Raw genomic sequence first — 13876 nt, forward strand, 5'->3', positions numbered from 1 at the left:
CGTCTGGCCACCAAATCTTTGTATCCTCACAACTCCACAGTCTATTTCCCTCATTTTGTCTCTGAGGGCCTTCATCTCAACAGAAGCCATTCTACTGGGGGATACTCTCTGGGTCTAAAATTACTGGAATTTCCTTGGGGTTTCGGTTTTGGGTTATTTCTGTTGTTCTTTGGGATGGGGGTCTCATAGCTCTGGTTGTACTGGAACTCACTCTGTTGACCAGGCTGGCCTCACAGGTACTGCCTGCCTGTTGCATGTGCCTCCCAACTGCTGAGATTAAAGGTGTGTGCCACTATGCCCAGCCCCTTAAGATTTCTGACCAAAGATATTTCTTTCCTCGATTTTTTTTTTTTTTTTTGCTGTAACTAGGGTGTGTACTCTTTTGAACCAGGGTTTCACTATGGTTTTTTGACCTAGAACTATGCAGACCTTGAGCTCACAGAAAATGGCCTGCCTCTGCTCAGAGTATTGGGATTAAAGGTGTGTGCCACTGTACTTGGCAGCTGTATTTATATCTTGTAAGTTTTCCCTTTAGTCTTTCTAGCCCCCTTTTGGGGTTTTGTTTGGAGTCAGCATCTCGAGTTAGCATATTGTTAAGTAGCTAAGTGTGACCTCCAGTTCCTGGTTCTCCTGCCGCTGCCCCCCCCCCCCCCCCCCCCCCGTCTAAGTGCTGGGAAAACAGCTCAAGCCACCAACACACTTGGCATCTCTGTTTTCTGGACTTGGTGGGCTCTATTTGGAATATGTGCAGGTCTCAGTAGCCAGAGTTACAAACAACATGATTTTCCCTAAAAAGGCAAAACTCTCATTGCTACCTAGGTACAGTGGTCCATGTCAGCTCCAAGAGGCTAAAGCAGGGAATTCCTGTCCCCTAGTAACACAGACCTTCCCGTGCTCTCACTGATGGTGTATCAATTACTTTATTTTAAAAAATCCTCCCTGAGCCCAACACCTGGCTCCAGAGCTAGAATACTGTGAGAATTAAGCATACGTGAAAGTTAAGCAATCAGTTTATGTTGTACAAATGGAGCCACAGTGGGCTCAGAGGATGCTCTGGCTGCCTGTAGTGCCGCACCAACGCCGGCGAGGAATATAAAGTGCACACCTGTCGTCTTAGAGTCAGATTCTTGTAAACAGCGGGACGGGTTCCTGGCAGGGGTTGAAGTGCTAGAGATTCACCGAGGGTCTTCATATGTGGAGTTCTCGGGTGGCTAAAGGAGGCTTGCTCCACAAGCTGTCCCAGAAGTCCTAACACCTCTGTGTGTTCCCGACTCCTAATCCTAGTAATACTGTGGTTAAAAATGGTTTTATAGGTTGGTGGTGGCGGCGCATGCCTTTAATCCCAGGCAGTTGGATCTCTTGAGTTTGAGGCTGGCCTGGTCTTACAGATGGAATTCCAGAACAGCCAGGGCTCCATAGAAACCCTGTCTTAAGAAAAAAGTTTCTATGAATTGTATGGTCATACTGTTGCCCATTCTCCAGGGACCCACCAGCTTACTGTTGATGGGAACCACCACACCAGCTTCACAGCCTCACTCACATTCAGTCAGTCTAAAGGAAGGGGAGCGCAAGCCCATTATGCTGGGCAGTGTCCACGAGCGGGGTTAGGCCACAGCTGCAGGAGGGCCACCTTGTCCCGGGCAGGAGACACAGGCTGTTCTGTCAGCGACTACTCTGTCCAGCGCCTGATTGACGATGGTAGGCAGGTGGTCAGTCAGCATCTTTGGGCCTATCAGGATCTTGCCAAATTCTGCTTCATGGGCCCACCTTGCCCTGTACCGGGCAGCAGAACAGCAGCCAAACCTTGAACAAAAGAGAACATGGGCTAGTGATGCTGCCCTTGAGCCGGGCTTCTGGCCACCTTCAGCAGATGAGCGTGGAGACCCACATGACTACCTCCACTCACCTCCCTGAACCGCTCTCTTCTTCCAGGTGGATGATCCTGCCAGGTGGGTACAGAGGTGGGTACTTGGTGGGAGAATCCAGTGGGGAGTCGCTGGAGCTGTAGCCTGGGGAGCATCGAGTCAGCAGGCTCTGCTCCCCAAGAAGAGGCTGAGTCAGGGCTCTCTGGTTGGCCTCGTCCAGTTCAGTTGGAGAGTTATCAGGGCTTCCTCCAAACAGTCCATACCAACAGCCGTGCAACAAGATCTTGTACTGAAAGGTGAGACCCAAGGGCAATATTGGTCCTGTGCTAGGTGGCAGCCCTCAGGGTTTAGCCTGTCCTTCCCCAACCACAGGTCATGAATGAAGCTTGTGCCAAGAACCCATTGTATGTGCAGCAATAGTTAGAAAAATCATACGTGTATTTTGAAAGTAATTTTTAGGCCAGGCAGTGGTGGCACATGCCTTTAATCCCAGCACTCTGGAGGCGGAGACAGGGATTTCTGCGTTCAAGGCCAGCCTGGTCTACAAGAGCTAGTTCTAGGACAGGCTCCAAAGCTACACAGAGAAACCGTGTCTTGAAAAACCAAAAAAAAAAAAAAAAAAAGAACAAAACAAACAAAAAAAAAAACAAAGTGAATATTAAAATTCTGATAAACAACAAAATTGAAAAGGTAAAGCACCTGTAGTCCCATTACCCAGATAAAACCACACTTTAGCATATACTTTTTTGAATATTGTCAAGATTCCCATTGATACATACCTGTTCTTTAAGAATACTGTTTTTAATCCTACTTATTTTGTGCGTTCCTGTGGTGGCATGCCATGTGTGTGTATGTGCGTGTGTTTGGGGGGTCACAGGACAAAAGGAGCTGGTTGTCTACCCCCTGGGTTCCAGGGACTGGACTCCGACTGGGCTTAGTGCCACATGGCAAACCCGCTGTCTTGCTGGCCCTCCCTTTTTCAAACTTACCCCAATAGCAGGCAACGAAACTAGGGCCTCAAGCATGCTGGGCGGCTGTTCTACCGCTGGGCTCTAGCCCCTGCCCCCTCCTTAGCTTCCTTTTCCTCTTGGCCTCAGATTTTTGGCAGTCCTACCTCAGTCTCCCGGCAGCTGGGTTAGAGGCCAACACCATTACACCACCTCATGGCTGTCAGCTCCTATCGGCTAATACACTTTCTTTTCCTGTGTGTGTAGGTTTGAACCTAGAACCTCCTAAGGCTAGGGAAGTGCTCTACCACTGAGCTACACTCTCTCAAGTCTCTGCCATTAAAATTTTCCCATTACATTTATTTAGCTAATTGTATGCGTGTGGAGATGAGGACTTCAGGGAGGTCCTTCCCCACCACCATGAAGACTGAATGCAGGTCAGTCTGGCAGCAAACGCCTTTCCCCACAGAGCCATCTTGCCAGCCCCCTAGAACCTCTTAAGAGTCCCTATGTGTCGGCCTTACTGGAAGCCTGGGACCATGTGACTGAGAGCACAGAAGAGATGGGCAAGGGTTTCTTTCCTAAGTGCCGCTCTGTGACTCCTGCACACAGAATCCCAGACACGGAGGAGACGCGAGCATCAGTGTGCTGGGTCTAGAGACTGCTGAGCCGCTCTGCCTGCCTCCACGCGGACCCTCTGTCTAAGCCTGGCTGAGCGTTTACCTTCGGCTTGTTGCAGTTAGCGATCACTCGCAGGATCCTTCTCTTCAGGTCCTCCATGTTGGTCACGCTTAACCTGGTTGGTAAAAAATAATCTCAGTACCCGGTGTTGCCAACGACCCCGACCCCACGGGCCACTTGAGGGACACTGACCTGGGAATGACATCCATTCCTAGGATAAGTGACACGATGAAGTCCTTGGAGTGTTCGTAAAGGGATTTGCTGGAAGTTCAAGTGAGAGACAAACTAAGTTCAGTCTAGGTTCTGTTGCTGCAGGCTTCAGAGAGAATAAACAGCTGCCAGGGCAGATGTTGGTGTCACATTCCAATCTTCTAACAGAGAAATGTGACATGGGGACCCCAGGGCATAGTACAGCTAAATCACCAAATGATCCCTGTGACCCAGAAGGCCCCAATGGCACAATCTGCCGAGGTGCCCTGGCAATATATGAGCAGGCAGAGGTAAAAGGCTAGCCACTGCAGTGTGTATCTGCAGGACAGAAGCTGGGCCAGTGCGGTCAGGCCTGTGATTCCAGACACTCGGAGGGTAAGGCAAGAAGACCGACCTACCAGGGCTAGACTGAATTCAAGGCTAGCTAGCCTGTACTCCCATCTAGCACTTAAGCAGTAGAGGGAGAAAGACTGAGAATTGGGACTAGCCTGGGCTACACAATTAAGACCCTATTTAGAAATCACTAAAAAGTAAAATATGTAAATAAAATATAAAGGTGAAAGTCATCTAAGAAATGCCTACTTCTGGTGTGAAAGGATTTTTTTTTTTTCTGAGAGAATGAGAACAGAAAATAGCATGAATACTGGCTTTATAGAATTGTCTGGAACTATGTTGATATCCTGTGTGCTAAATTAGAAACGTTAAATAATAAAAGCAGTCCCTAAAATCAAGCTCATAGTGTATTTTTCCTACTGAGCAGGGTTCTCTTCTGGAGCACACCTATAGTCTCAGCCCTTAGGAGACGGAGGCAGGAAGATCACCAAGAGCCTGAGGCTAGCCTGGGCTACATGTAATCTAGGCCAGGCTAGGCTACACTGTGAGACTGTCTCATCAAAACCAAAAAGCAAACCCACAGCATTTCTGCAGCGCTCCTATTTATCTGGCACAAACTTTACCTCACCACAAGCAGATACCTGACAAGTTCTTTACACTATTTTCAGCTAATCAGTGCAGGAGGAAAGGAAGCCCACTTTCTATCCCCTGCCCTCTGAGAAAGTCCATCTAAGGAAATGGCTGTTACTGCCAACACTAAGGGGTGAGATGGTGACAGTAAGTGTGGCCAATAGGAAGTATATGGAGTGCTAAAACCATGCTCTCTGAATCAGATCTAATCTTAGTGACCTTTTGCCAGGTGTGACGGTGCACATCTTTAATCCCAGCACTCAGAGGAGGCAGAGGCAGGTTGATGTCTGAGTTCAACTTCAAGCAATGGCTACATAATGAGACCCTGTCTCACAAACAAAAATCAAGCTGGGTAGTAGTGGTGGCGCACGCCGCCTTTAATCCCAGTATTTAGGAGACAGAGGCAGGCGGATCTCTTGAGTTTGAGGCCAGCCTGGTCTACAAGGCTAGTTCTAGGGCAGCTAGGGCTGTTATACAGAAAAATCCTGCCTTCAAAAACTAACACATAAACCAAAACAAAAGATCTGTTTTCTGCGTTTTTGAGACAGGGTTTTTCCATGTAGCCCTAGTTGTCCTGGAACTCGCGCTGTAGACCAGGCTGGCCTCGAACTCAGAGACCCACCTACTTCTGCCTCCTGAATGCTGGGATTAAAAGCGTGCACCACCACTGTCCGGCTGTATTTCTCAAATATTTTGATGGATATATGGTGGTTTTTTCACTGTTCTGTTTTTAACTTTTATTGTTTTAATCCTTAATTAGTTTTAGTCTTTTTTGCTGTAGCACAGATTTTTTTTTAAAGATTTATTTATTTATTATATATTTAGCATTCCTTCCATGTATACCTGCACGCCAGAAGGGGGCACCAGATCTCATTATAGATGGCTGTGAGTCACCATATGGTTGCTGGGAGTTGAACTCAGGACCCCTGGAAGAGCAGTCAGTGCTCTTAACCGCTGAGCCATCTCTCCAGCCCAGAATGGATTTCTTTTATAATCAAAGCAAAGCTTACGTGTCCAGTCAGCATGCTCAAGTAGCGGGAAAACATGTCCAGCTCATAAACGTCCTGTTTGCTCAGCCCCAGAGAATGCGCGTGGTCCAGGTGAAGCCCACACACATGATGGATGCCAGGTGGCAGTGATGTGCCACTGGGGGCTACCGAGGATCAGAAGCACACAGCTGGGGTCAGGGGAGGAGCAGGCAGCAGGGGAGGCTCACATGGCAGGCAGAGTATGTGGGGATTCTCTGTTACAAAAGGGCTCGGCAAGTAAAAACACTTGCTGCCAAGCCTGATGCTCTGAGTTCAACCCCTGGGACACGGACAGTGGAAGAGGACAGCGGACGCCTCCATGGCATAAACACACCCACACAGACACACATGCATGCTCCTGCAAAGAAATGCAGTTAAAACGGAAAAAAAGGGAAAGATCTGAGGCCAGAAAGGAGCTCAGTGGTGGAGGACAAGCACTCTAGGCACGGGCGCAGGAGAATGGACGCCCTCTGCTGGCTCCACGGACAGCTGCACAGATGCGGTAGACTCTCAGACACACATGTAGTTTGAAGTTTCTTTTCTTTAAGTGGACAGTAGACAAGTGATGTACCATTAAACTACATTTCTAGTCCTAAATTAAGTTATCTTTAAAAAACAACTTTTAGGGGCTGGAGAGATGCTTAAAAGCACTTACAGCTCTCCCAGAGGACCCTGGTTCCTAGTCCCCAGTTGGACAGTTCACAACTGCTGCAAGTATGTGTCCCAATGCCTCTCCTCTACAGGTACCTGCTCATGTGTGCACACACACATAATGACAAAAAGATCTTTAAAAAACAACAAAAGGAACCTTAGAAATCTATCATTTAGCCAGGTTATAATCCCAGCCACTATGGAGGCCGAGGCACAAGGATCAGTTCAATGTCTCCCCTCAGCCCCACAGCAAGTTCCAGGCCAGCCTGGGCTACGCAGGAAATTAGAGCTCTTGGCTGGGCTTCTCTAAGGACTAATTCACTTGCCTCTGCCTTCTGAGTGCCTGTATCACAGGCATGCACTCCCATGTTCAATTTACATAGTCTTTCTTCAGCTCCATAGTCTTTCTTTGCCCTTTTGATACAGGGTTTCAGGCAGCTCAGGGTCTAACCCGCCATGTGGCCAGAGAGAACCTCACCTTGTAAGCCTCCCACCACAGCTTCTCCAGTGCTGCACTGACAGCGGTAGACCACCCCAGGCTTCAGGGATGCCACATGTCAGCACTACACAGTGTGCCACAACAAACTTCTGGGGAGGAGAGGTAATTAAGTTATGTAAATCAAAGAGCACCTACTTGACTGTCCTGCAGAGAGTGAAGCCTTACCTCAGGAGCCCCCTGGGGGGCGAGAAGGCATAAGCACGGACTTGTGGGTAGGCCTTCTGGAGCATGATGGCTAACAGGGCCGCAGCTCCGGCTCCTAGGCTGTGCCCCACCAGAACCAGCCGGTACTCCTAGGGGACAGAAGGCAGAGGGAGTTGAGGCCCAGAAGAACAGATGGACCGTGACAGTAACAGAAAATAGAAGAATGAACCGATCTCACCGGAGCGACACTGAAGGCTTGGCTCAGAATCCCATCATTGACCAGTCTGCGGTAAATGTACCTGGCTGCTTGAGCAATTCCCTGAAGGAATAGATGGAGTGAGGTCAGCGTGGCTCGGAAGGCAGTCTCTGGCCTATGGTTCACTGATACACTCTGGGCCTGTGTCCCAGAGGCTGGCTGCCAGGAAGTGGATGCTGGTATGTATCTAAGCCAGTGGGTGTCACCAGGAACACCCATTTATGCAGCAGGCACATCTGTAGTTCTGTGTGCTAGTCCATAGCTGCACGACACACGACGTGAATCCTCTAAGGAATGGGGATTGAAGCTGGGGGCCCTCGTGTATGCTGGGCAAGCAATCTACCACTGAATTATACCAGACCCTTTAGAACTTGTTTTTATGGGCTGGAGAAATAGACCAATGATGAAGAGTACTTCTGTCAGAAGACCAGAGTTCACTTCCTCGCTTCATTAGGTAGCCCACAGGCACCAGCTTGAGGGGATCCGTTGCCCAATTCTGGTCTCCATGGCATGTGCACATGGACACACACACATAAATATGTCTAAAAAGTATTATTTTTTTTTTTTTGAGATGGTTTTAAAGTTGCCAGTCTGGCTCAAGTTGATATGTATGTCAGCCAGGCCTTGCACTTTGTGTGTGTGTGTGTGTGGTGCCTTCAAATTGAAAGATCACAAACCGAAGAAAGCAGACAACCTTGAGAAAGCTATTTATTAGTGCTTTGTGCTCTTCGAGCTACAGCTGACAGGGGAAGAGAGCAATTTAGAGTGGGGCACACTTACAGGTTATGTGGTAATGAAAGACCTCCAAAGTGAGCCAGGAGCTCTGGTTTTGTGGTTTACTCTTTTTCCTTTCTTTCTTTTTAATTTTCTGGAACTGGAGTTACAGAGAGTTGTGAGCTGCTATGTGGGTTCTGGGAGTCGAACCCTGGTCCTCTGGAAGGGGAGCTAGTGTTTATAACGGCTGTCTCTTCAGCCTTGCAGCTAACTCTTAGTTGGAAAGGCAGATGTGGCAATGAATGCCCCACCACATGAGGGTGATGTTGTGCACGAGAACCAAACAGAACTGTTTCCAGAGAGCTCTGTTAAAAAGTATGGTTGCCCGTTTAACAGCAAACAGGATATGGCTGGTAGTGTTAACAAAGATACGGAAGAATTAAAAACTACTTTGGGGGCCAGAGAGGTGGCTCAGGGGTTAAGAGCATTTGCTGATTTCCAGCTCCTGGACCAGGTGAGTCACCCCTGCCAGTAGCTCTAATGCCAGGTATCTGATGCCCTCTTCTGGCCTGGGTGGTCACTGCAGACGTATGGCACCCATACAGACAGGCAGGTGCGTGTGTACCCAGGGAAATAAAATACCATTTAGAAAGACACTATTTTGAGAACTACAGCAAGACTGAAATGAGTTATGAAAGATGGGCAGACTGGGGGAAAGGAGGATTTTCTTATTTATTTACAGGGGATCTGTTTATGTAGTTAGTCCAAGCCTCAGACTCACTCACATGTCGCCAAGCCTTAAGCTTCCAAGTCTCCTACTGCTGCCCCCTGAGTGCTGAAGGTGTGCACCACCACACCCAGTTCACGTGATGCTGGGCACTGAACCCGGGGCTCCATACGTGCTGAGCAAACACTCTACTGACTCGGCCACACACCCTGGCCCTGTTCTAGTAGTATCTGGTGATCATAAATAGTTGCTAACACGATTATTGTTTGAAATAACAATACCATTAATGGGTACAGCTCTGAAGAAGGCCACCCCCCCGTCTCTCTCCCTCTCTCTCTCGTGTGTGTACACGAGTGTGGACTCACACTTGTCACAGCAGGCAAGTGCAGGTCTGAGGACACCCCCGGTGTTGGGCCTTTAATTTCAGATGGTTTCTTGTTGTTAGCCTCTGTCTATGCTGGTCGGTTCTAGAGCTTCTGGGGATTTTCCGCCTCCATCTTCCCAGAGTGGAGACTGCAGGTGCCCACTTACTGTTTACACTGTGCTGGCCAGGCAGCATGGCCCAGACTCAGTCTGCTTCCACCATCTGGTGCTGACATCACAGATGCACGCTGCCAGGCCCAACTCTTACACGTGAGTGCTGGAGATCCAAATTTAGATCCCACACCTGCCTGGCCAGCACTTCACCCGCTGAGCCATTCCCCTGGCCCCATTCAACTAAACGAATTTAAACACCAATCTAGGTTTAGGGAGACCCTATCTCAAAATATAAGGTGGGAAGCAACTGGAAAAGACAGCCAGCGTCAACCTCTGACCTTCATATGCACATATACACACATGTACGTGAACCTGCACACACATAGGAACACACACACACAAAGATGAACACCAGAAGACGCAACCTCACAAGGAGAAAGGGTAGAATATCAGAGCTGGGAGTGGGGCCGTTAGCGTTTAGTACGCCCAGAGCCAACATCAGGGTTCATCAAAAAAATTAGGGGACAGAAAAGATGGGCATACAACATTGTACAAACACATGATGGCAATGACCTGAAATATCACAGTTAAAATGATAAATGTAGTACACCCATCCAGCATCCACATATCCATCTACCATTGATCTATCCATCCATCTATCCATCCATCTACCCGTCCATCCATCCCTCCATCTATCCATCCATCTACCCGTCCATCCATCCCTCCATCTATCCCTCCATCTACCCGTCCATCCATCCCTCCATCTACCCGTCCATCCATCCCTCCATATATCCCTCCATCTACCCGTCCATCCATCCCTCCATCTATCCCTCCATCTACCCGTCCATCCATCCCTCCATCCATCTATCCCTCCATCTACCCGTCCATCCATCCATCCCTCCATCCATCCCTCCATCTACCCGTCTACCCACTCACCCACCCATCACCTGCCCACCCATCCATCATCCATGCATCTGTCTTCCCATTCCATCATATGTTTTTTGGTTTGTTGAGAGAAGGTTTCATAGCTCACAATGGCCTGGACCTTGCTGTGTAGCCTGAAACTAACTCGTGGTCCTCCTACCCAAGACTCTCCATGTCTGGAGCTATTACACCTACTTTACAATGTTTAAAAACCATTTCATATGCACACATCTATCTGAGGTGGGGTTTTCCTCCTCCAAGAGGAACTCTGCCCCACTCACCCCCACAGAAAAGGAAGAGAGAAACAGAACTAGACTCTGGCCACATCCACAGAGAACTTGTGGGAGTGAGCTGTCCATCCAGCCTGTGCCGCCCACAAGGCTGGAGCTCTTGCTCTGCTGCTCTGGCTGGACCAAGCATTTTCCCACGAAGATATCAGACTTTAATTAGAGGGGAAAGTGACCGGGGCTACAGTTCAGTTTCTAGATGCTTGTCCAGCCTGAGGCAGACTCTGGGTTCCATCCTGACCTGGAATCCTCATATTCAGACAGTGGATGCGAGAGGAAAGCAAGTTATCTATAGGCCAGCCTGGGCTACATGGGACTCTTGCCTAAAAAAAGGAGGCTGAGGCTGGGTGGTGGTGGCACATGCTTTTAATCCCAGCACTCGGGAGGCAGGGGAAGATGGATCTCTGTGAGTTCAAGGCCAGCCTGGTCTACAAGAGCTAGTTCCAGGACAGACTCCAAAGCTACAGAGAAACCCTGTCTCTAAAATCGAAACAAAAAACATTCTTTTGTTTTGGCCTTTGGAGACCTTGGCTGGCCTGGAACTCAACCTTGTAGACCAGGTTTACGTTCAACGTATAGAAATTCACCAGCCTCTGCCTCCTAAGTGCAGGAATTAAACGTACTACACAGAGAAATTCTGTCTTGAAAAACCAGAAGGAAAAAAAAGAGGGAAGGAAAGACAGCCCGCCTCAAGTGTTGATCTGACAGTCCATCCTCTGGCTTCAGCCACGCTACTCTATCTCTTTGAGATGTCCCTCTCAACACAAACATACCTTGTGGGCCACACAGTCCTGCAGCTCAGCATCCAGCTCGATGTTCTCACTCTCTGCAGACAGGTCAGTTAGGACATCCTGGGAATGTGGGCACAGCAATGTCAGCCTGTGAAGCTGCATGGCGGGTGAAGGTGGCATGTGTGGGGACTGAGGACAGGGACACCAGAGTGGTCAGACTGCTGAGATGTGTCTACAATAGCTGAGGCAGGAAGGAATGGCGGTGATAGAAGGGACATCTAGAAACACCTTTGTCTTGCACACTGTAACCTAAGGATCTTCCCAGCCCAGAGCATAAATTAGGGTTTGAGCAAAGCCCTGTGTCTGCCCTGGAACACACACACAATGGCTCACTAAACAACAAAGATGCTGATAGTGATGAGCAGGATGAGTGGCCGGGCTGAACCTGGAGGGAAGCAGAATAACCATCCTCCCTGGGCTCCATGCTGTTTTGGTTTCTGTTTGTGACCGGCTTTGAACTCCTCTGCCTCCCATGCTGGGACTGTAGGCATGTACCACATGCCTGGCTTACTTCTACAAGCGACCCACTGAGGGCACCTGGCACTCTTAGTGCTGTGTACAGACTGGGACAGGCCACAGAGCACCCACCAGGCTGGCAGGAACGAACACTCGGAGGAAAGCCGTGTGCACTGGAGGTTTCTGGAGGAGGAAGGAAAACGCTGAGGCCTGTGCACAGCATAGAGGAGAGACTGGAGCAGGCTGTGCTGGGTGCACGCTTTCGTTCCAGCACTTGGGGACACTTGGGGGCTACACAGGAAAGAAAACGGATAGACTAGGATGACCGAGATGACAGGAAACCTTTCTTTCGGTGTAGGGAACCAAGTGGTCAAAACAAGGGCTGGGAAAGGACCTAGTCAGCCTGAGGCTGTGAGAGCTGAGACGGTCGACTGAGCAAGGAGTAATGGGCAATACTAATAATAGATAGTGGGCTGAACTCCCGCCTTCCACACGGTATGTTAGGTGCTCTGCCCTGAGTCTGAAAGGGAGATACCAAGCAGGTGCTCCCCCGCTGCTTGATATGCCCAGGAATCTTTTCTTAGACCAGGCTGACCTCTAACTCTCAGAGATCTGCCTGCCTCTGCGGCCCAAGGGCTAGCATGTCCAGCCCAGCCCTCTCTATTATTATTTCTTTATGTTTTACACATGTGTCTGTATACCATATGCACACCTGATGCCCTGGAAATGGAGTTACAGACGACTGCGAGCTGCTATGTAGGTGCTGGGAATCGAACTTAGATCCTCTGAAAGAGCAGTCAGTGCTCTAGGGCTGAGCCATCTCTCCAGCCCTGTTTTATTTTGATATAGGGTCTAAGTTGCTCAGGCTGGCCCTAAGTTTAAAATTCTCTGTTTCAGCCTTCAAAGTGTCTGGATTCTAGGCCTGTGCTGCATACTCAGCAGTCACACTGGTCCTTCCTGGGCACGCCTAGAAGAACCAGGAAGTGAGAGTGGGGGTGGCGGAGAAGAAACCAGAAAGCAGATGCTGAAAGAGGAAAGAGAGCGGGACAAGGAGCGGAGGCGGGAAAGGACTGGAGGCGGACAAAGGGCTCGCTGCACCCAGAAGAGGCAGCACGTGGTGACTGGAGGAAGGGAGGGCCTGAGAGAACCCCCAAAGGAACTTGAGAGTACGCGACTATTTTTTTTAAGTCTTTGTGTGTTGTGTATGTGTGCGTGTGCACGTTTGTGTATGAACGCAAGTGCACGTGTGCCACGGCCCAGGTACGGCGGGCAGATCAGAGATGTGCTCCATGTCAGCCGGCGTAGACGCCAGGCTATCTGGCCCTTGGGATTCCAGAGTCTCCTGTTTTTATCTCCCATTCTGCTGCAGGAGAGCTGGGACCACAAACGCGGTACCGCCCCTGGGTTTTACGTGGGTTCCAGGGATTGTACGCAGGTCCCCACCGTTCCCCTCAGCGCACTTTACCGGCGAGCCGTCTCCAAGCTGCCCCTCCCACTTCTTCAAAATTCAGTCTTACTCTGTAGCCCAAGCAGGACTCAAATTTGGAATCCTTCTGCCTCAGCCTCCGGAGGTGGGATTACAGGAGTGTCCCACCACACGGCCCAGCGTGTCTTCTCACGGAAGGCTGGCCCCACCATCCCATCTGGCTCTGGGAGCAGGAATTAGGGGGCCGGCTACCCAGGCTTGGGGCTCATCTAGGCACATCTAAGGAGGGTCGGCAGGAGGCGACCAAGCTGGTGTCCCTGTGGACTGTCTTGGAATGTGTTGGCACCTCCGCTGCCAACAGCTGGCCATTAAGTGGGAACCACCTCCCCGTGTTTCATCAAGTCGGTGTTCCACAACCCACGCTCACTTCCTAGCTCCAGTGCTTCCCCTGGTTACCTCACGCAGTGGCTTTTCTCTGTTCCTAACGAAGATTTCCTCTGCCCCAGCACCCACTGTGGCTCACTCTCTGCTCCCCAACAGTGCCTAGATCTGAACCTGTCCAACACGGCGGCATTACCTGGAGAGACATGGTTCCTCTCACAGCAACCACCACAGCCTCTTTTCTGTGATCCAGAACCACTATGAAGGGCAGCTCATAGACCTGGAAGAGAAGAAGCCAGCACAAGACCTGACCCACGGGTCACAGAAACCTGCGTGTCTGTGACCTGGTTATTCTATCCTCCTGACTCAGCCTCCCAAGTGCTGGGGTTGTACACACCACCACACCTGGCAATTTCAGGAATTTTTTTCTTTAAATTACATTTATTCAT

General features: G+C 49.7%; 1 protein-coding gene across 3 annotated transcripts in view; it reads right to left on the bottom strand.

The window, feature by feature from the left end:
- Window positions 1-676: 676 nt before the first annotated feature.
- The window catches only part of Daglb (diacylglycerol lipase beta), a 36233-nt gene continuing 23033 nt past the window's right edge, over window positions 677-13876 (bottom strand). For all 3 annotated transcript variants that reach the window (XM_057765525.1, XM_057765523.1, XM_057765524.1), the window contains 8 exons: window positions 13624-13707; window positions 11147-11224; window positions 7227-7307; window positions 7010-7137; window positions 3686-3754; window positions 3536-3608; window positions 1907-2154; window positions 677-1803 (listed from right to left, as the gene is read on the bottom strand). In XM_057765525.1, the coding sequence (XP_057621508.1) occupies window positions 1605-1803; window positions 1907-2154; window positions 3536-3608; window positions 3686-3754; window positions 7010-7137; window positions 7227-7307; window positions 11147-11224; window positions 13624-13707 (960 nt within the window). In that variant the 3' untranslated portion in view covers window positions 677-1604. The remainder of the gene's footprint in view (window positions 1804-1906; window positions 2155-3535; window positions 3609-3685; window positions 3755-7009; window positions 7138-7226; window positions 7308-11146; window positions 11225-13623; window positions 13708-13876) is intronic.

The sequence above is a fragment of the Chionomys nivalis genome, chromosome 3 (assembly GCF_950005125.1).
Source record: "Chionomys nivalis chromosome 3, mChiNiv1.1, whole genome shotgun sequence".
In the NCBI taxonomy this organism is placed as follows: Eukaryota; Metazoa; Chordata; class Mammalia; order Rodentia; family Cricetidae; genus Chionomys; species Chionomys nivalis.